The sequence below is a fragment of the Pygoscelis adeliae genome, unplaced genomic scaffold (assembly GCF_000699105.1).
Source record: "Pygoscelis adeliae isolate BGI_AS28 unplaced genomic scaffold, ASM69910v1 Scaffold69, whole genome shotgun sequence".
In the NCBI taxonomy this organism is placed as follows: domain Eukaryota; kingdom Metazoa; phylum Chordata; class Aves; order Sphenisciformes; family Spheniscidae; genus Pygoscelis; species Pygoscelis adeliae.
In genome coordinates, this window is record NW_008825619.1 from 6,263,069 (window position 1) to 6,286,574 (window position 23,506).

General features: G+C 43.1%; 1 protein-coding gene across 2 annotated transcripts in view; it reads right to left on the bottom strand.

Moving 5' to 3' along the window:
• Positions 1–915: 915 nt before the first annotated feature.
• The window catches only part of GPM6B (glycoprotein M6B), a 31,608-nt gene continuing 9,017 nt past the window's right edge, over positions 916–23,506 (bottom strand). Inside the window, exons 3-8 of one of the 2 annotated variants that reach the window (XM_009333411.1) lie at positions 14,024–14,210; positions 10,955–11,111; positions 7,581–7,752; positions 5,580–5,653; positions 5,208–5,273; positions 916–2,838 (exon numbers count right to left, since the gene is read on the bottom strand). In XM_009333411.1, coding sequence (XP_009331686.1) covers positions 2,689–2,838; positions 5,208–5,273; positions 5,580–5,653; positions 7,581–7,752; positions 10,955–11,111; positions 14,024–14,210 — 806 coding nt within the window. In that variant the 3' untranslated portion in view covers positions 916–2,688. Of the gene's footprint in view, positions 2,839–2,948; positions 4,499–5,207; positions 5,274–5,579; positions 5,654–7,580; positions 7,753–10,954; positions 11,112–14,023; positions 14,211–23,506 lie in introns of those variants that run through there. The other variant, XM_009333412.1, reaches the window with a different exon arrangement.

Below are 23,506 nucleotides of genomic sequence, written 5' to 3' on the forward strand. Positions count from 1 at the left end.
TTACAAACTGTAGGTGAAAGTAAGAGTGTAGAGGTAACAAAAGATTCAATCATCATCGCGTTTTTAAAGGTGTCCTGTGGAGACCCTTGGCTTGCGCAGTTTCCGAGAGCGGGGCGTGACAGAACCAAGCCGACAAGCCCCTTGCACTGCTACGGCAGGGGAAACAAACCCTTTTAAAAGCAGCCTTATCTCGTGTATCACCTTGTTGGTATTAACCAGCCCAGAATGGAGAGATTCAAATAAAAATGCTACTTAACTCATCTTTATTTAAGCTTTGTATTTTGTAGGTAGATTATAGGCAAGATCATTAAACTTTATTTACAGTATAAAATACAGTATTTTTTTTATCAATGAAGTAATTTTGGGCGGCAGCATATATTACAACTTGCACTGCATTTGAGGCTGCTCGTCTTGACCTAACTACAAGAACATGAAGCCAAGTTTGACAGAATTTAGGGGCAAAAACCAAAGCTCCGTCTTGTGAATTCACTGGGTGTTGAGACACGATGTGCCAAAAACGGGACAGAAGCAAACTTTGCTTTCAGAAATTAATTAAGGTAAAATGTGATTTGGTGGCCAGCCCGATTTTTACACGCCGCTTCACCTGGTGTTGCAGCAGTGCTGGCACGTACAAAACTTCTGAGCGGCTCCTTCGGCGGGACGGCCCGAACGGGACGGCGAGTGCTTGTTGCATTATGCTGGCCTGGAGCAACTCCCAGTCCGTCACGCTCGAAACACTCGCTGACTTACCATGCTGCAGCGTACGCCTACGGGGCATCCTTTCCCAGTGCAGAAGCAAATGGATAGAAACTATTGAACAAAACGTGTTTAACTTCAGATAGAGACTACAGAGCACAGCGATGCGCTAGTAGAGGGTAGCTGTCAGGTCTGTTTTCAAATAAGCGTACACAAGTGTTGTCTATTATCTACAAATATTTATTTTAACACTTGGATGTAACTACAGGAAGCCCTTGGCACTGATAGAAAATATTGATTCACTGTTAGGTTACAAAAATTTATACATAGCAAAATTTAATGCTCTTTACATAAAAATATTAGACTACTTAAACAAAACTTCAAAAACTCCCAGTAATAGCTACACTGAATTAGAAAAGAATTAGGCTTTAAGACACTGCCTCCATTGTTACCCTTACGCAAACACTGGGCTAGAACATCACCTGCGTTGCTGTAGAAATGTCTCCTTCATGCAACAGGTAAGAACATACACTAGGCTAGTTCGTCATATTTGCTCTACACTGATCAACTTTGCCCCGTTTTTGAAACTGTCAAATTAGACTTCAATATTTGACCAAAAAGAATTGTATTTGAAGTTAACACCCCCCAAACTGCCTTTTCTCTTAATACTGACTTGAGGAAGCCTGTGCTTCCTTGGATTTATATTCAGCAAACAGTCAAAGCTATCGAACCACACGTCAGCTTAACGTGGGTATGACTTGAATATTTGATTTTTTTCGAATGACTTGATGTATTTTACTTTTTCCCCCCAACATTTATATATATATATATCATATAGAACAAACACCAAAGATACCATCACTAATACTCAAGATATCACTGAATGCTTCTGAAAAAAACATTAATTAGAAGGCAGACATCTATAGGAAATGACTTTAAAATGGCACCAGTTTGTTTGTTTGTTGTTTTGTTGTTGTTTTTTTCTGAACACCACGTTTTCTTAATGTGCTAATTAATTTGTAAAAAGGAAAACACGTAAGCACTGACTATAAATTTGCTAAGCACCAAGATAGAGAAAGGTGGACATCCTGTATTCTGTTTTATGGCTGTACTTTTTATTGTTTGTGTAAAACTCTGCAAACTTTCTCATCCGCTCATTTGGAATAGTCAGATCGGTGTCATTTTAATAAGGTAACACTTTTCACTTACTTAAAATGTAGGATAATGGTCTCCTGCCACTGTATAAATGCTAAGACATTTATAGAAAATAAATATTAAGGCAAAGCTGACATTTATTTTCAAAGGGGATCATTATCCAGATCCGGGGACCTACATTCCATTAAACAGTTAATAAAAAGGTTAAAATGTGGGACATCTGCTCCAGGCTCACGTGAGCCCAGGAGCGTGACTGCTTCACCGTAAAAAAGCAGCGTGGCACAGGAGCGGAGCGCTGTTCCTGTGGCCCGGGGAAAGCGTGGTCAAAGACGGCCCTGTTGCAGCTCGGGAACTGCTGCAACTGGGCCGTCACGTGAGCACGAGCTGTCGGAAATCTCAGCCGGCCACGGTTTCGTGTGGTACGTAAACCGAGACGATGCTAGATCGCACCGCGTACACGTGCCTTTGCCTAAGGTCTGTACAGAGATCTACCGCCTGCTGGTCTGGAGCGCCTGCCACGGTTTTGTGCAGGACGTCACGCTGTAGAACACGTCAAATACCAAATACCGAAAGTCTCGAAGAAGAATAATTTGGTCGCTTATTGTGAAGTGTTGCCTTTTAAAATGCCTGGAATAAAACCTCCATTCTCTGTATGAAAGGATGGGAGATATTACCCGCGGGAAGATTTCCCTATGAATGTGTTCCAGGAGCTGGAATGTGAAGCTTTTGCACTTCTCTCTAATTTTGTTTGGTAGACACACACCTGTACTGCAGAGCAGCTATTTGTTGATTTGTCAGAGCTACAGCATTCTTCTGCTGAATTACTGTGGCAAACATTTATGTGTAAGAATTGAGTTGCTCTTTTGACCGAGACTGGATATCCTGAAGCTCCTGCTCTTCTTTTGCTTTGATATCTTGGTAGGCCTGCATTTTGCTTGCATCCTTTAAGTAGGCCCAGTTAGAAGACAGTATCATGAGGAAGTGGATCTGGAAGAGAAGGGTGAGCATGATGGCTAGTGAGCATGTCAAGAGGCAAAGCAAGCTGCTAGTTAGATTAATAGACGCTCTTTAAAATAACGACCAAAAAAAAAAGTTACTCTACGTTAATAAGCATTCTGTTATTAAAACAAGCACAGAGGCTATTTTCAAAGATCTCTAGAATTTGGCATGCTAATACTTCAGTTGGTTATTCACAATTTAGAGAAAGTTAGTGTAACGGTAATAAAATGAGCTACAGAGTCATACGGATCAATTAAAATGCAGAATGGGGGGAAGCGGGGAAAAAAGTTTTGCACGTGGCCGTTTACGTAATCTGTAAACTACGAGGTGCTCAGAAGAACTGCTTTCTAAGGTTGTGGTGTTTATGCAGATCCAAGCCCAGATCCCGGTAATTCTTTTCCCCCAACAAGCAGATGAGAATTCCACCCTCCCCCTGGAAAAAGCCTGAAACTGTAAACAGTTTTATTTACGTGAACAAGGCTACATTAACATATTGAAAAATTAAACAACAAAACACGAGTCCAAAACTAAGCAAAAGCATGCAATCTCTGGGTTAAGAAGTCTTAATCGTATGTTTTTATGACTACATTTTAAACTTCCATTGTCCAACCTCAGGTGAAGGGTTTTATATCATATGTAGCAACTGGTTCTTTTTTTATTATTATTGTTATTGCGTGGATTTTTTTCTAGTTCGTGCATTCATCCCTTCCCGACTTCTCTTCACCACACTTCATGCAAAAAATCTACATCTGAAAACACTGATGCACGTCTCCTTTTTTTTCATCCCAGCAGTGTAAAAAGGTCTCCGTGATCTATGCATGGTTTTGCTTCACGTGCAGTCATACTTACAGTTTTGAGATCTGGCTACTGAGAAATCAGTTACTAAAGTGCAAGCCATACAAGAACAGAAGCGATTTATACGCCGTTTCTTACTAGTTCAGGGTCCAAAAGGCAGAAAGAATGTGATTGTTTTTACGCAGAGCTAATACAAGGATGTATTTCCTTCCAGAGAGAGCGTGATTTGGCAATTACGCGAAAATAAATGAATTACAAGAAAATAATCAACTTCAGCATCCGGGCACTGGAAATACAAGCCAAATAATTCATAATACCTGGGCTTCTGATTTCTGCCAAAAGAGGCCGGCACTACTTCGCTATTCCTTTTCTTTTGTATCATGTATATTTTGTATGCTCGGGGGGGCTGTATTTGGTGTTCAGGACGAAGAATAGATCAGTAATTCTGACCCTGAACTGTTCCGGTACTTGTTTTAGAGAAGACCGTTAGAAAGCAAGTGGAGACTTGAAAATGGAAACATCCCATCTTGGAAGGACGATTTGTAAACACCCCTAACAGTAACTGAGTTCTCTCGACACGAAAAAATAGCCAGATCTCATCCACATCACAGTTCATATACAAGAAGTCATTTCATTAATCTGATAAGCTAAACGATGCTTACTGAAGCTATTTACAATTACTGTAACAAAATTCAGAAAGCTAGACTTTTAGCCTAGGGTGTCAGTGGTATTTCAAGCTACGCAATGCAGCTCTTTACTGGGCTTATACAATTTAGAATTTAGTGCAGCAATCTTCCCGACTCTTAAACTTCAAAACAGCATAGTTATATGTAGTAGCCATCATGTAGATCAGCTGGTGGAAGAGAACAAAATACAGGAGAGTAAGATACAACACGGTGACGGCTCAAGCCCATCTGGGCAACTGTCGATACTTTTACAACAGATGTTATTGTGAGCTTCTTCCAGGGTGAAGATGCAAGATAAACAACTCGCCGTTTATCCGGAGAGGATAACCTACATCCAGACCCATACAAGGCTATTTCGTCACCAAATAGTGAGGTGTTACACCCGGGTTTGGCTGACGTGAGGTTAGAAGCTGGCAGCTAGAGGAAGCGTTAGACTTATGAAGCAAGTCATCTCGTTAACGTCCCTTTTTCCAGCTGCTACCTGTAACCGGCACTGCAGAGTTGGACTAGCCAAACTGCCTGGGTCCAGACAAGAAAACCAAGAGGTTACAGGCGACTGGTCAAGTAAACTACAAACATGAAAAGAAATAGCGGGCATAAAAATAGAAGTAGCGGGCAGAAGTATGATTTTCAAAGGACGTGCAAAGAATTTTATTCTAAGGATGGGGGAGGTGGGTTAAGACGACTTCTTAAAGCAAAAGTTTGGGACCTGCTGACCTGCAATGACCAGACCACAGCAGCAAATAATGGCGATCACAGCTCGCCCTCCCTCACGTCTAGTGTCACTATTTGTAAGATACACAAAATTTAATCTTAAAGCATCTTAAGCCTGAAAGGAACATGTTACACAATAAAACAACAAAAAATACTACCCACCAATGCTATGACAGTGGCACCAGCTCCAGCACAAGCCACAATGAACAGGTGATAAGACATGTAGAACTAGAGAAAAAACATGTTAAAAACATTGAAGTAATTGAGGATAGTATAAAGCGCGTTTCAACTGTTCTAGAGAACAAGGATAATAAAAGCGTCTTTGTAGCAAAGCATTCAAAGCTTTAGAAAATAAAAACGTTCTGAAACAATTTAAATTTTTTGGATGACCTAACAGAATGATTTCACTGTTGTGTTTAAATCACCCTCTTTACACTATTAGTATTCGTTTTCTCCAAAAACTTTCAAGTTATTTATTACACGGTGCACAAGTGACTTGCAGGCAAAAGCTGCACACAGGTTGCGTTTCTGTACCTCATTCGTGTTGCAGATGTTCTCTAAAATCGGGCCACAGGCTTTGCCAGGTACGGCATTCCAAGGGATAATACCTGAAATACCACAGCAAAAGAAACCGCTAATTTTAGCAATCAACACAGGCTTTCTGTTCCTCTCCCATCTTTTCCGCCCACTTGCCAGTTGTGTTCCCATTCTGGGCATCCGCGCGTTGACCAGTACAGCTTTGAGTTGGCGGGAGGAATTAAAGCAACTCACTCAAGTTGTGCTTTCTCCCCACACCGAGGCTTGCTGCCAAGATACGTTCTCAGATGTGGTTTTCCCATATGGCAGCCAAATGGTTGGTTGGGTTTTTGCACTTCGGGTCCAGTCACATACTGCCTACTCCCCCACTCAGCACCGAAAGGGATAATCTGCATCTCAGAGGTGCTTGGCACCTTTCAGGATAGCACTTACTAGATTCAGTTCTACTTGAACAAGTAACCACTGTAGAAGAGTGTGAATATGGAGCTAGGGAGAAGAATTACAGAAGGATTTTCTTCTGGTTTAGTTCCAGTAGGTAAAAAAGCGTCAAGTGAACGCTGCTACAAGAAAATGCAGTCTGACGCACCTCACGTACTCCCAATTGCTTTTCTTACACGACTGAAAATCTGGAAAGTCGACAGGATCTAGAAGGTTTAAAATAACCTAAACTTTTAGGCCCATAACAGATGTAAAGCTTAAGCAAAAGCCATTTGAAACAGGGGGAAACCAGTTTGTCTCCTCCATATAACTTCCATTTCAAACTCAGCTGGTTGGAATTAGCAGCTCTGTAAGGGGCAGGTCACTGAAATTATCTCAGGATCATATGGCTTTCAAAAAGATTTTATAGCATTTACTTTGAAGCCAGCTTCTTCTCTGCAATTGCAATATACACTTGAAGCCACCGCTTCCGCCCAAAAAAGTGAGGACAGTTCAGTGACACCAGTTGCCTGTTAAGGAGCTGCTCTCTCCCATCGCTCACTGAAACCCAAATGATTCTACTGACCGGAGGAACAGCACAGCCCTACACGGCGCTCGTACAGCTGCGAAACAACCAGGAGAAGCAGAAAGGTGGAGAAGCACATCTTCCCCCTGCACTCCTAGGCTTTGGCTGAAGAAAACGTCTTCCCAGCCTCTTGCTGTCAGTTGCCAAAATAGGATGCAAACATTTAACTGATGTGGGACTCCCCGCTTTTAAAATTAGTGTATCTTATCTTCTCCTACTGGACTTACAGCCCAGACAGGAAAGCGAAACCAAGCTTTCTTACTTTTTCAACTCTGAATCCATTTTCTCAGCTTTGAATGACTTAGTCCAAAGAAAGAAACATTCCCAGAAAATGCTAGCTAAAATGAAGCCAAAAGTAACAGTGACGAAAGCTCTTCTGCACAAGGGAAGCTGAAAAGATTAACTTCAGGAAAAATTCACCTTAAGGAATGAACTATTTGAAAAGCCTGACCCTATTTTAAGCTGTTGTCCCACTCCCCTGCCACCTGCACCCCCCCTCGGATTTCAGGGCGTCATCAGAAAGCAGTATTAATTCATTAATAGTTAAGGCAGACTCTTGATTGCAGGTTTTTGGTCTTCTAACTGAAAGTAACTGTTAGAGCAAAGTTCAGGTGTTAACTTCATATTTAAATGTAAAAACAGCTTTTTGAAAGGAAAGAATATATGCATACGGGGGTTCAAAACCCAGAATCTGGTTATCTATTTCTCAGCGCTGTTTCTAAGCAGTTTATCTTGAGGCTGGTCTATTTTTAAACCCAATATTATAGTATTGGAAACCGCTACAAAATAATTTTAGATAAATGACTTGCCAGTTCAGTTAAATTGATTGCATCTGGAAGGAGATCGGTGTAATCTGAATTAATTAGAAAAGTAACAGCACATTCAGAGATACAAGATGGTTTTGCATTTGGTTCATTTGATAAGGCTGAGACGAAACTACTGAAGACAGACCAAGGAGAAAGGATAAAGCATTTAACCAGGATTAAAATGAGTACCGTATTGCCTGATATCCACGCAGATCTGGTCCCCTGGAACTGTCACATTTGTCTGAAGAGATTTGATGACTTCGCAAGTTGACCATATGTTATAGAACATGAAGACAGGCACAGCAGAGAAGCCAAAGACCCCAAGCCAGGCCACTCCAAGCACATAGGTGAGGAAAACAAACTGGGCAGAGAAAACACAAGCACTTCACCTTTATTCTTTGAAAAGAATACTTGAATGTTCCTTAAAAATGCTTCAAAATAATCTTTAAGCATACTTTCAGAAATCAGGTAATAAAACATTTGATTTCCAAGCACAAATAAAATCAGTGTTCTTGTTGTTTACAAATATTTTGGTAGTTTAAGTGCTACTGAGAAAGTAATTCGACATTTCCTTTTTCACCAGCCTGCTCGAGTAAACAGCTTGCCCTCCTGAAAGAGCAGCCCATTAATTTCTCGAGATTCTTAGCTAAGCAAGGATGCTGGTTGTAGGCTAAAACCAATAAAAAGCCAACAGAAGTCAATTTAAGGAGTTTTTTTAATTAACCGTAACATACTAGCATTTCTATACAACTTGCAAATCCAAACAACAGAGTGAATCGATGTTCACAGCGCTCTCCCGTACTCCCTGATTTATTGAAATCAATTTTGAAGGTAACATTTGAGAATACCTATTTTTTAAAACATACCACAAGTGTTACAGCAGATCAGAAAGATTCAATTGATCTGATACACATTGCCAAGAAGAAAATTAGTTACTTTACCTTAGAGAATCATGGATTTTCCATTGAAATTTGCTGGTTTGGGTTTGTTCTTTTTTAAAAAAAAAATTATGATGTGTATTTTCTTTGCTAAGATTATAAGGTATGGCACTCATTGCTTTGGAAATCTCCAGCTTCCCCCTCCCACTGGACCTCTTCCCTTTTCCCTCCTTCTAAGTTTTATGGTGAAACAGTAGCTCTGGCATCAGTTCCTAGCTCCCTCCTCCTGGTGAGACTAGGATTTGGATCCTACTTGGGAAGCGGGGGAATGCTGTTACACCTTGTGTGTTCCCTTTTCACTGTTATTTAACTGTAGGTGGACTGGAAAGGCTTTACTTCCCATAAAGCACTGATGCTGTACTATCTCACTCGAAACTTGGGTGCCAGGGAAGAACAGCAAGGATGGGAGAGGCTCTGAGGGGGGAGGTTGTCTCAGCCTGTCCCAGAACTGACAGACTGAGCTAATGCTGCAGCGGTGGAAGTTTGCATCCTCATAGGTTTTTGTCCAGACGCGCTGAACGACCCTGCAAACGTTACAGCGAAGGTTGAGCAATTGGTTAGATTTTATAGTGAACGGAGGTGGTGTGGCAGGGGGAGGGGGAAGTGCTTGCAAAACTAAGGCCCATAAAAAACCTAGCTAGCCTTTGATTTATACACAACTGAACTGAAATACCCTATTTCGTATTTGATAGTGCTGTACACCAGACCTGTATGTTTTATGCGAGAATTGAGAATTCTCTCTTTGGATTTTGGTAAGGACCAAGTGGACCAGTTTAAAGGATTTCAATAGATACACTATACGTAAAATGGGGTTTTGCATACGTATATGTGGAAGTGTGCGTGAGAGGAAATCCACAAAGCCTGTAACTCCTAAAATAGCCAGGAAGAAACACACTCGCTCTCACTTTTAATGCGGTAACTTGTGGGAAATGGCTATTCTGCATTACCACAGCCAACACAAGTAATTCAGGGAAGTCAGAAGGCTGTCTTCTGTAATAACCTTACACACGATGGAAGGGACTGCCTTTCAGGACCTCGCTCGGTAATGTAGCGAAGGAAGAAGTAGAGGAGCTCTTGATCAAAGAGGCAAAAAAAAAAATCACTGTATGTCCAAAAGCTTGTTGTCCGTACCCAGCTGCAGCCACTAGCCTGTTGAGATATTGTATCTCCTTGCAAACCTTGTTCTAACCTTGCTGTTTAAAGCAGCTCTACCGCTACACAGCAGCATACAGGCATTTTTACACCATGACTCTCACTGCTAACCACTGATGTGTCTTATCAGAGCTCCAAGCCACTAGTCAGCTGCTAAATTCTCTCCTTCATTGTGTGGACAAATATAGGCAAACATGAAAACACATTTTTCTGTCGTATTTCCATGAGTCACACTGTTATTTGTATAAGCAGCTGGCAATCATGTGCCTGCAACTACTCAACTGCACAAGCAATTGTCTGCACTAATGAGATGCAGGTATGTCTATGTTTCTACTGTGTTTTGGATCTTTGGAAAACACTGCTTTAGATCTGATTTTGCTCCTCAGTGAAGATCATACTTGCTAGAAGAAGAGCGAGTGAATAGCTGCTTAACTGGAAAATGATCGGCTGTCTTATTTTTATTAGCTCTTGAAAAATTCAGTAAGTATCCAACAGCACAGTGCAAAATTGTTAACCCTCTTGAAAATAAACATGCATCTCCTTTGTATTTAATCAGCTGAAAGTACGTATTTTTTAAGTACAGGATATAGATTGTATATTAAAATGCAACAATCACATCAAAAGACTCTTCTCTTTTCACCCACACTTTCCCGTGGGCGATCTGTCATACTGCTTAGCTTCCTCCATAACTGCGAGCTTTGAATTCAGATTTTCAGAAATAGCTTTGAAATCCTGTCTCAGAAACATAGTTACGTTTCTGTTCTTGCAGAGTGCGCCTTAGGGGGCAATGCGGGTGAGAATCTGAAGTTTTATTTTTAGTTAAACTTTGTTTAAAATTTTGTTCTAATACAGAAGTATACTGAAGGGAAGATGGCTTGTAACTTTAAGGCTTTAAGTGTTTCAGCTTTGCGAAAAAGACTCACTATTACATCTGTATGCCTTCTGCCATCTGCAAAAGCAAGACAGCAATACTTGGGTCAAGTGCAAAGATGTTGCGAAGCTTCATTCATTACTGTTTGTCTGAAGGTTCCAGACATCATCAAGCAGAATTGACTATGGAAGTCAGAGGCATTACAATTTGTTATTTAAATAGCTCTGCAAACTACAGCCATTTTACAGTCTGCCTTTAAGCATCAGTAGTGTGCTCCATGTTTAAAAGCACAAATTTCGTTTTATCTCCTATTGAGTGTTTTAAAGTTAGCAGTCTCCGTCAACTTAGTTTAGACCAGTGGGTTCAGCTTTATGACAGGGGAGGCCGCGGTAGCACCCTGACAGTCCATCTGCAGAATTTGGATTTGACCAAGCATCCTCGAAGTTCAAAGAAGGAACAGCAACAGGGATTGACTCTAACCACCCATAAGGAGTTAAACAAAGAAGGCAGCAATATATTGTTGTTCAAAAACACAGGAGTCAAACCGAGCTCAACAGGTTTTAGCAAGCAAGACGACTGTTCCCATTTCTAATGCTACTCACCATTCCACTGATGCAGCGGCCACAGGCTGTTGTTTTGAACTCTCCATGCAGCTCCTTCACAGCACTTGTTGTATAAAAACCTTCTGCCAAAAGGATTATTCCATATAAGAAGAAAAATGATGCGATGCCATAAATTACATACTGCATTAGCTGTATTCTAAAATGGAAAGAAAAAAAGATATAATCCGATTTCAGTCCTATAAAACCAAAGTCAGTCCTCCCAAATCATAATAGGTATGAGGTAACTCCTTTTCTAGAAATACAGTTCAAGGCTCCTTAACGCATTTTAAGCAAGCGGGCTGCAGGAGAGCACCAATACAACTATCCTGCTTCTACAGGTAAGCAATACTGATGTGCATCAGTCTTGCATCTGCTTGAGCATCCCCTGTTTGTGCTGCAGTTCTTACACTGACTGGTATTAGTCACCAGCTTGAAGCTGCAATTTCATGCCTCCACTATGGAGATTTTTTTTCCTGTTATCGATCTTGACATCTAACTCGGGGAATGTCTGACAGGGACAACATAGGACTTTGAAGTGTCAAAGGCTGGAGCTGAACTACCAGGCTCCATGGGGATTCCTTTGGCTTAGGCAAAGGAAGCAGACCCTGAAATTCACCATTTCCACCTGTAAAATCCAGTTAATGGATTTGCAAAAATTTGCAAATTCAGTGATACTTCTCTGATACAAAACTCAGCAAATGTGCAGTGACTTCTCCTGAGGAATGGTTTGCTCTACAGCCCAGGAGGATACTTCCAAGTGAGCAGGTAGTTTCAGTGCTTTAAGTCACAGCAGTGTGGAGCTCTCCAAAATGTAATTAAATTTTAAAAAACTGAAAAAAATATTTAGGAAATGCTTCCATTTCAGGTACTCTGGACCATCCAGAGGAAGAAGATTGCAGGGCACGTGGCATAGGCACTTCCCTCAGATACAATTTAAGAAGGTTCTCAATTCCTTAAAAATCTACCATCTGCAATGACACTTTTACGGTATATTTACTCTGGCTAGAAGAGGTAAATGGAAAGAATAATTTCTAAATATTATCAATCAGATTCAGTATCTGAACCCGATGTTTTGGAGGACCAGAATGCCGTAACTTTCATACGACATTTCTTCTGGTCTCCAAAAGTCATATTTTGTTATTAGTACAACTTCTCCAGAACTTATGCCTTCTTAAAAGTAATTTGGTTGTTGGGATGGTTATTCTGGATGAAGCTATTCACAGAACAGAGAGGTTAATTTTATACATCCATACTGCCAGTTTTCTAAGGAGAAATACATTTTTCCTCAAATGTTTTTTTCAATTCTTACCACTCCCCACTAAGTAGCTGCTAGCATACAAGTACTTGTTAAATTTTGTGGGTAACTGCAGGGTCTCTGTGGCTCATGCGCTGGAGCTGGGGACGCGGTGCCCAGCCGCAGCTGGGTTGGGAGGCACTAGGGGGACACACGGGACCCTGGTGGGGTGCAGTCCCAGAGCTGTGTGGCAGGTCGGGGCACAGGGTGTCCTGCAAGGGGAAGAAGCCCCGAAGCAGTGCTGTGGGACTGATGCCAACGCTCCCGGGGGATGGGAAGGGGTCAGTTGTGGAAGTCTGAGGCTCGGTGCATGCAAACTGGCCCACAAGCACATGCCACATGGGACCCCTCTTCACAGACGCACGCGGCCTGCACAGGGACCCCCGCCCAGAGCCCTTGGGAGGCTTTCAGCAGGTTTCGGCTGCGCTTCCTCACACTGCCCCCCTGCCCCAGGACGGAGACATCTCCAGGGGCCGGCCACGCGCTGTGCCTGTGGCTGGTGCTCCCCCATGGTAAGCAGCGGGCAGGAGGCCGAACCCAGGCCCAGTCAGCATCCCGACACCAGCGCGCAGTCGTCATGAATCGCAACTCGAGCAAAATTCCTCACTGCCACCGGACAAAAGCCTTTTCAAAGCCTGGTGGTCCAGCTGGAGGGACCGCGTAAGGCCCAGTGTCTTTGGACCACCGGCCCAGAGCCTGGGACCCACGCATCCCTCAGTGTCGAGGGGAACAAGGGGCTCGCGCCCATGGGGCTGGGCGCGGGCCCTGACACAGGCCTCCAGGCCTTCCTCTGGTATCACGGAGAGGCCTTGGGAACACGAAAGCCCCAAATATTTCAACGGTGGTTACTTCCAAAGGCTACAGTCACAGAGACAAACATTTAAGCTCTTTCCAGTCTTTTCTCTATTTTTTTTCTTGTTTGTACAATACCCGCCCACCTTCTTCTGAGGGGGTGATGGACAGAATAACGCTTCCCAGTTATTTGTGTCACTAAAATAAATTCGTAACACTAAATCTACCCTCTTTCAGATTAAAACTGTTGCCCCTTGTCCTGTCACTACAGGCCTTGGTAAAAAGTCTATCTCAATTTTTTTTATATGCTCCCTTTATACATTGAAAGGCCACAATGAGGTCTCCCCGGAGCCTTCTCTTTTCCTGGCTGAACAACCCCAACTCTCTCAGCCTGTCCTCACAGAAAGCGTGCTGGCCACGCTTCTTTTTCTGCAGCCCAGGACACGGTTGATTTTCTGGACTGCGAGTGCACATTGCTGGCTCATGTCCAATTTTTCATCCACCAGTACCCCCAAGTCCTTCTCGGCAGGGCTGCTCTCAATCCCTTCATCCCCCAGCCTGTATTGATATTGGGCATTGCCCTCACCCAGATGCAGGGCCTTGCACTTGGCCTTGCTGGACTTCATGAGGTTCATACTGGTCCGCTCCTCAAGCCTGTCCAGGTCCCTCTGGATGGCATCCCGTCCCTCAAGCGTATCAACTGCACCACTCAGCTCAGTGTCATCTGCAAACCTGCTGAGGGTGCACTCAGTTCCACTGTCTACATCACTGATGAAGATATTAAATAGTGTTGGTCCCAATAGAAACAGGTTAAGCAGGATATACGCTCTGGTTCTTAGTGGGTAAACACCAAAAAACCACTGAGTGCTGCTGGACAAACAGGCAACCTAATACTGAGGGATGGAGACCGAGGTTTGAATCCGTCTCTGCTCATTTAGCATGAAGGCGTTATGAAGAATAATGGAAATGGGAGGCATACTTACACTTCACTCAGCAAAGCATGGTCGCTGGCAGTCGTGGAGAAATGCTGCTCAAGGATAGACACGGTTCCCGTGAGCGCCACGTGGCCACAGCCACAAAACAACGCTACCCCCGAGAAGCAGAGAATGGTTGCCACGAGCGAAGCATATGGCACTCCTCCTAGGCACTTAATGCAACATTCAAAGCAACCTAAGCAGAAGAGAGAAAGCAAAAGAAACGTTATGAGCAAAAAGCAAATTATGAGGAAAAGAATATCCGTCCTCCACTTGGTAAAAGCCATAGGGACTAAAAGGCCCAGGCATTGACATGCTAAGCAAAAATCTATAGGTGGTGCAAGACAGCATCACCCTCTAAAGCAGTGACCTACAGATCTGTTGGTATGGACTCAAAGCCCAGAAAGTGGGCTGAGTGCTCCTATCTTTACAGGATCAAGAGGAGATCGATGAGACAGCCTATGAAATGGAAAAAGAAAAAAAATCACTTGTCTGAAGGGATCCATTGCGATCCAGCTGCTCATACAGAGCTCACCGTGTTTCAGCATTACTGATACTAACGGCAGGAGCACTAGCTACGCTGGCACCATTCAGGAAGCCAGAGAAGCAAATACCCAAGACAATGAAGCCTTCTGGAAAAGTAAAAGATACTTTGCACTTCCATTGGAAGAGGAATACATTTAGGTCTGCAAAACTTCCACTCTCCCCTGACTCCCGATTATCTTTTTGTATATATCTGTATAAGGTTACAGGGATACAGATATCTTAACAACAGAAAAATTGAATGGGGGCCAGAGAATAACAATTTTTATCAAGAGCAGTGAGATGAAGCTGTATTACACAGACAATACATTTCCAGCTTTATAGGGTACACTGGATTTACAGTGATCCCTGAATACAGTCTGCAGTAGCGTAATCATAGTTTTAATGAAATGTATCGTTTAAGCAGTCTGAGTTAACAAAACACCCCCCCGTAACTGCTGCTCTACAAACACTGTAATAAGGAGGTTGCAGCTGAATTGCCAGGTTCCTCCCGACCATGCGGCCTGAAAATCCATCTGCTTGCAGAGCTGGAAAACGTAAATCGGAAACAAACACAGCTTTTAACTGCGCTATAATGGTAATGGCAATCCATACCAATTCATTACTTCAGGGTGATGGCATTAAGCTGTCTCCATTAATGTGCATTTCATACAACTGCACAAAACACAAGCCATTAAGACAACGCTTAATGGAGCGACCAGCATTGCACGTCGCAGGAACAGCCTGCTGCTTCTACGGGAAAGCGCTAAATGGACAAAGCACTTGAAGGCAGGGAGACAGCTGGCGAACACGTACATCACATCACATCTTCCCGCCCCAAAAATTCCTCACAAAGATCAGCAAGTCTCCATCCACCATACGAGGCAAGTTTACTTTTATCCCCCTCCCTTTCCCACTAATGAATGAGTTGCAGAGCAGGCACTTCCTTGAAGCACTGAGGAATAATATGCATCTGATAATTGAAAGCTTTCCCATTTCATAAGTGGGAAACTCTTCTTTTAGAGAGTCACTAGCAAGTGTCCTAGTCAGGCTTAAGCAGCTATCACCACCAAAATGACTTATGAAACGCCACTTCGCTAACTGCAGACAAGATTTAATTGTACAGAAACAAGCCTGGGAAGCTTTTATAGTCAAGCCCACAGCTGGAGTCCATTCAGTAGGAACTATCTTCATGACAAAAACACTGCCAAATGAACAAACGCTGCAGCTTAGCGGTGACGGGGCAAACAAAATCCAAATGCACGCTATCAGAGGAAATCATCTCTGGGTTTTGTTTTATCACAGAGGTCCAGAGTTGAGTTCAGGCACCAGACCTTGCAGAGCGATCCTCCGCTTTGGGGAATCTGCCTGAGTGCAACTCACAAGCCACACGCAACAGCAGTCATACATGTAAGGCTGCCTCGCCTGCGCAGCATCTGCTCCTGGGTCAGGCCCAAACCTCCAAGAGTTAATCCAAGAAACGCTGGCACCTGGCACAGAATTAGCAGTGAAGGATTATCCAAGAATAACCATGCTCCGATCCAGCAGGCAACGCTCAACACACATGTGGCCACAGCCCAGCACAAAACGAACGGCCTTTTGGGCCGCACTCCTAAAGGAGAAGGTGACGAAATGCTAGATCATTGCTTGGTGTAGAGGAGGTTGATCATCTAATCATGCTGATCCACAGATTGCTTTGCAGAAGGATCCCATCAAAGATAGGAAATAAAAACAGCTGGAAGCAAAGCCAAGGGACTGACAAGGTCTGAAAGAAAAGCTGCTGGTTTCAGAAAATGGGAGCAGCCTGCTTGACAAAACTAAAAATTGGTGTAGACCCAGGACTGATGATTAACACCCCCCCAACTAGGTACTTGTCCTCCCAGCACCCCACACCGCACAGCCAGTTTTCCAGGCCACTGGCGGAACATTCGCCCTGGAGAGTTTGTCAGATCCCTTACCCAAACACATGTCAGTATCTGCCACTAATCCACAGACCCTTGAATGCAAGCCAACAGTGGCAAACCCCCTCTCACCTCCCAGCGACTGGCAGCTGCACATAGCATCTTTGTGGCCGTACTCTTTATGTCTTCCTCTACAGCCCAAGTAAAAAGCATCACAATATTTGGGTGGCCTTCATTTTATCAGGGCAGACTAAGGCCAAGGGACACGCTAAGAGGTCTCTAAAGCAACCACACTATTTTGAGCAAGGCAGAAAAAACTGCCCAAATGTGGAACTGTAGAAACTACTCACCTTCGTACCAAGACTAAAGCAGGAAGCAGAGGGACTTCAGTTCACAGGGAAATAATGTGCTGCCAGCCTGCAAATGCAGGAAGCATCCCAAACCAGCACGTTTCCAAGAGACAGCATCCATCCATACATAGTCATTCTGCACCCAAACTGACAGCAGAGCTGCACAGCCTCCTGCCAGAGGGTTACTAACTGCGGGACACAACCTCATCAGGGTGCTGGGCCTGCCCGACCCCCCACAGATCCCACTGCGAACACTCTTTATGAGCAGCTTAAGTCCATGCCTGAGCAATATAGCTGTTTTTTTAACTTTCTTTCAAAGCAAGCCTAAAACAGTACTGCCAAGAACAGCTTTCAAAACCAGCTAAAGTTTGAAGCTCATCAAGCACTAAGATACGCTTACCGAGCTTCGCAAACAAGCACTGAAGCCAATCAAAGGTTTTCTGAAAAAAAGGAAAGCTTTCCAGGAAACCTGCTTTATGATATCTCTCTTGAACCCCAAGTCAGCAAGTATCTTCATACCGTACAACGGAAAACCCATGATGATGTTTGCCTAGTTCAGATGGAAGGCCTGTGAACTCAAGCTGACAAAAATTAGTATTAAAATAAGTTTAGTTCCAATTTTCTGCCAGTTTTTACTTTCCATATGGCAAACACGCTCAACTTTTCAGCTGTATATCCTCTTCCAACACAACAGTGTAAAACGATTTAAATATGAAACTGTACAGCACAAACACACATCACTGCATCTCCCCTTTCAATGGCCATTTTGTGCAAGGCATCACTAGAACCTTTTGTGCAACTCAGCAGAATAAAAACATTTTTTGTCCTCAGGCTGGTGAGCAGCAGTTGCCATGGAGGCAGGTTAATAACAGCCCAATGATTTGCCCAGAGCTGCCTGTGATCTTGGCTACAGATTTAACACACTCTCAGAAGGAGGCCAGCTAAAACAAGGACCGAGATTATTCTCTAGAGAATGAATGCTATTAAACACACACACACACACACACAAATATTCTTGCTAGAGGACGAAAATAAAGAGAAGAGAAAAAACAGGAACCGGCTATTCTTTTAATCTCCTGGAAACTATCAGTGACAGGAAATTGGTAAAGGATGAACCTACATATGTACACAAACCTGCAATTGGTTGCTTAATGTATGAAGAGCAATTATACAATCTACCCAGCAGCGTACAGGCTATTGCATATATGCAGGGGCTTAGTCATTCAATTTCCCATGTCAAACGGCAATTGTGTGGCTAAACCTTCTTTGGTACTTTAAGTATGGCTTCAAGATTTAAACTCAGAAAAGCAAGGTAATGCAGAATTAATGAAAAGCGGTCTTAAAAAAAAAAAGCAGCAATTCTAAGACTCTAACTCATCTTACTAAGGTCAAGATGGAGTGGAACAACAAAATCTGTGCTTCGGAAATGACAAAAGACAATGCAATGGGATCAGGTAGCTGTCTTGAGCATTCGCAGGGCTTGCTCTAGGAAGTTCACACATCAGCTCTTGAAGCCCAGACTTGAAAAGCTGAGGCAGACACATGTTCACAAAGCCACTCCTCAAAGCAAAGCATGGAAAACATGAAGTAAGGAAGAGTGTCCACACCTCCTGGACAGAAAACCAGCCTGTCCTCTAATGTCCCAAACTCCTCCTAGGTTGAACTAGTGCCTCAATGTATCTCAGGTATGAACCATTGATCCCACAGTCAAGGTCACTATGGAACAAAAAACAAAGAAAACCTGAAAAGAGGTTTGAAAAGCTCTCCATTTCAGGGAGCTAAACCTGGCTGTTTTCTGAATTAGTTCCCACTCTTTTCCTTAGGAGTTTCGTTTCTTCCCCTCCCATAAATCTGTCTTGCTGTTCTGAAAGATGAAGAAATGGGCACCATTTTTTCCCATCACTTACTTCCTGTAATTGTGCAATGCATTTTTAGAAATCCTGGCATGTTGGACACCTGTCCAGTTAATACGTGGTAGAAATGTTCCACCACAGAACCACGATCTCTGTTGGCTTCAGCACCACAGCTCAGGGAGCACGTGTGGAGGAACTGTTTTAACAAAAAGAAGGTTGCAAGAGACCCAAAAAAAGAAAAAGCACTACATAACATCTTAAATGAAAGCACTAGATAACATCTTAAATGCAGCCATCGCATGTAAATCAGGCTCATTATTACACATCCATGGGATCCTGGTGTTGGGAGCATTACTCCCAATTCACAAATAAATGTAAGAGGAGAACTCAATACTTTACATTCACCTCCTGTTTCCTCAGTGCTGAAGATTACCCAATACCAAGCATACCTAATACCATCAGAGTCCTAAACCACCATGGATCTTTGTCAGAAAATGAACTTTATGTCAATGAAAGCGAATGTCAGTTTTACTTTCTGCCACCTACAGTATTTTTTAAAATCTCCGTTCTGAATGGCTTATGCATGCTAGGATGTACATTTTAATACCTTACAGCATAATTGACAGCTACGGGGGAAGCAGTGAGGGATGTGGGAATACACTAATGCCTCAGAAGCAAAAATGGAATTTACCTCCCTTCCTGTGTGAGAATAAGCCAGTACCTGGCAGTAGGATAACTTTACTTCTCACATCTATCACCTACACCAGCAGCCAAGGGTCAGTGGCAACAGTACAATAAGATAAAACATTTCATCTTACAAGGGTAAGTTTAAAGCATGCAACAAATTTCTCTCCACACTTTAATAGGGGCACTAAAATAAAAAGGCTGTGTGTTAAATCACTTGGAAGTCTTTGCTGAAGCTCTATCCTTACCTATTCCTGTTCATCTTCAATTTTGCTGACTTACAAAACATGACACAAAGCAAAAACCTCTGTTATTAATTACAATAAATGCTCACTCACCACACTTTTGGATTAAGTACATTAAACAGACTAAATAAGTGATGAGCTCAAATAGAGAAAAATCCTTTATTTTCCTCCCACAAACCTCTTAAAGCTCTTCAACAGAAAACTTCAAGTTCAACCTTTCCTAATTTTGCCTTTTTCTCCTCCCCAAATCAGAAGTTGTGAAATTAACTTATACTGAAAATGAACTCTTCATGAGAGCCAGAAGACTTAATGCAAGGGTACTTTAGTCTAGCCAGATTGATAATCTCTCCCCCCGCCCCCCCCGGCATTCGCATCCCCCTCTTCCAGAGTTGTTAATCAATAAATACTGCTTCCTAGCCAGCATAGTATCTGTGATGGAGAAGACATGACCTTTGGAGACCACAGCTATCAGGGCTGCCACAAAGGATCAGACCTGAAATCCAGCAAGACCACCAGTCTCATCCTTCACAGTGGCTAGCACAAGATGCTTCATTCAAGTGAAACGCAGTGAGATCTGGGGTAGCCTGATCTAGACAGTAAGTCTCATCCCAATATCTACTATTTAAGAGCTACTTGAAGAACAAGTAGCTCCTTTCTGATGGTTATCAGCATTAATTGCAACTTCTCCAGATATTCTTGATACATATATGAGATATTTGGTTTCAGCACTGTCATACAGCTAGTTCCCCACTTCTGAGAAGGTATTTATTCTCTGTTACCAGCTTTAAGCCTGCCATCTTTAAACTTCATTACATGCTTCCATATTCTTGTGTAGCAGAGAACTAAAAACCCTTGGCTCATGCCTTCTGTGCTGGCACGGGTGCAGAGAAACCAGGAGAACTGGTGCACACTAAGAACAAGCATCTCACAGCCTGGAAGCACTATTAGCAGACCCCTTTTTAAATCCACAAAGCGCCAAGTATCTCTGTGGTACCGTATGAGTAACAATAATAAGCTGCTCCTGAATACTCCAGCAAAAATACAGTAAGCATACGTTTAAAATCAAGCACTTTTTTTCCTAACATGATTAACACAAAAAAAAACCCAAACACCAAAAAACCACCCTTGCAGAGGTTATCAATGTTCATCAACACCAAAAGCTAAATTTTTTTCCTTTCACTAAAGAAAACATGACGTTCAAATTGGAGAAAAGGCTGTTTTACCAAGGCAAGATGTACCTCTTCTGGATGCTGTTAAATGACACAGAGAAGACTCTAAGAACAGACAGCAGTAAACATAATCCCCTTTTTTCTTCAAATCTCAGGCCCAAACCAGCACTTCTTACAGAAAAAAAAATTTGCATTCCCACTGCAGGAATCAAACCTGTTTCATGCGAGGACAGATCATCTGAATGGTCTTTTACAGGCCTTATCTAATTTATCTTCTTCAAATGTATTGAAATACCCACACTCCCCATCATACCATTCCCAGCCTCTGCAAGCCTCATTAAGCTCACAGGTGTTCTGAAGGCGTCTTTTTCAGACAGTGCAATCTATGAAATAGGAATCGCTACATCCATGCTTATTGCAGGCACCCATCCCAGGCGTTTGCTGTGTGAGAGCAGGGAGTCAGACCTGCATGGGAAGAACGCCACTGCCCCATGAGACAGTGGGATGAGGGAATTGCTCTTCTCCAGGTTTATTGCTCTTGGACAAAGGTCAGGCAGAACTTTGTTTATTTTATTTCATGCCTTCTCTGTTTTACTTTTGGCCTATGAAACAGTGTAAACCACAGCAGAAGAAAAATACCTAATTTACACTTTGGAAAAGGCCTTACTTCAAACAGGTTTATATGGGAATCCTTGAGGATGGATATTTTTTAGCTGTAAGCTACTTTTGCAGAAAAAAAAAATTAAGTTGGTGATTTAAAAAGAGACTTCTCACATAAGGGATAGCTCACGCAGCACTGATATAAGCTTTGGCATTATTCCTCCTGGAGACTCGTTCTAACGTTTTACTATCCAAAATAACCCTTGGGACTTTTGCACAGCCTGAGCATGTGGAAGGACTCATTGACAGGCAGAGCTCAAAGTTCAAACACATTGCACCAGCAAGGGCAGCCTCTCGTCCAAACTGTGGCTGTAACTCTCAGCTGACATATCAACAACTCACTGCTCAACGTGCCTGAAGACATTCCTCCTTTCTGCCCTCACCCTGACCTCCCTCCCCTCGCTTCACCTGTTTTTGCCTTCTTGGAGAAGCACTCAGTAGGGTCAACATGCAAGAACTGCTGCTTCAGTAGGCGCCAGCCCAGGTCATAATTTTGGACAAACTCAAGCCAAAGAGGTAAAACAGATGAAGTGATGGGCAGACTGCCAAAGATATTCAAATGCCTGAAGGTCTAGACAAGCTCACTGGGGGAAGTACAAATGCACCTAAGCATTGCAGTCCCACGGGCTACTTCAGCAGTTCTGTGAAACCTTCTGTAAGGACATTTGGGTTTCCTTGATTCAACCATCCTCCAGACCCAACTGTATTGGCTGATGTGATTTTTTAAAGCTGACTTACTTTAATCAAAGGTGAGTATCTTACCTGGAAGACTGGAGTTGAGACTCTTAGCTCCACCTTTCTGGCAGCTGTAACTCACCTCGCTCTCCATCAGCCTTCAGCACTCAGCAGGAGAGCAAGACTTTTGCCACACTGGATTTCAGCCACTGCTACCGACCGCTTCCCCAGTTGATTCCTCCCTAGCTACAAAGAAGCAAACAGAAACACAACCTCTCTCTCCCTAGAGCTGAGGGCCAAAAACTGTGTGTGTGTGGATTTCAGCCTGGCAGATCTAAGATTCAGAAGGTAAATTCTCCATTTCAGAGATAACTGAAGATGCCAAGATCTTCCCAGACATTTACCCAACTATGGAACTAGAGGAGCGGTAAGAAACCTGAACCACAACTGCAGAAGTCCTTTGCCCTGGAACAGCTTTCATGCAGGTATTTCCCCAGTTGAGTGCCCACCACACCATTTTCAAAATTTAAGCTCACTTCAGTAAGGGAGCAGGCTGTTTCAGTGAGATACTGCACATTCCCATGCCTTATGTGCTCACAAAGCAGCTGAAACACCTCCCAGCATCTGGGGGAAGCAAGTTAAGGGGAGAAAAAAAAAAAGATTCCCATAAAGCAAACAACGCCCACCCAGCCTGGAAGAGTTAAACAACCACTGCTAAGCTTCTTTTATTAAAGAGGGTACTTTGCTTCCTGGGAAAAAATTGTTTTAGGCATTTTGAAAGGCTCATTAAGCTTGCAGGTGTTCTGGGGATGTCTTGGCTCCAGCACCACAGTGAATATCCCACGCTGACTCTTCCCTTGTTGCTCAAGTGCCGGATTAAAGCTTAGAACAGGGGGAGGAGATCACGTCATATGTAGAAGCCCTGGGCGAAGAGGTGGATGCCACCAGGACTGCCACAGAGGTGCTCTCCTAGTGATGTCCATTCAGACACTGACAGAGGAGACAAAGTAGAAATATCCGCATGGCAAAGGCACCCAAGAAATAATGTGGCTTGTCAAAGAAACTGCAGAGTTTATCTCAGCACACTAGCCAGTGCCACCCAGCAGTGGGGAGCTGTATGCCAGTACTGAAGGGAGGCATGTTACAGGTGTGACTTGTGTTGTGACTGAAGTGACATTTTCCCTCCAATCTAAGGGAAAGGAGCAAAGACCAATATTTTCACTGTGGCTAATCCATCATTGGCAGATTGGTCTTACTCAACACCTGTTCAGAGCAGTTTCATTGCTGCCTAGAAACCTGTTCACTTCCTTAAGTGTAGCCATTTAAAGCACCTTCCCTTGAATTGGTATTTCTGGGCTTTGTTGGTGGGGTTTTTTTTTTACCCCCATCAGCAAGAACCCTTTCATCTTCAACTCCCCCATGACAGGCACCAC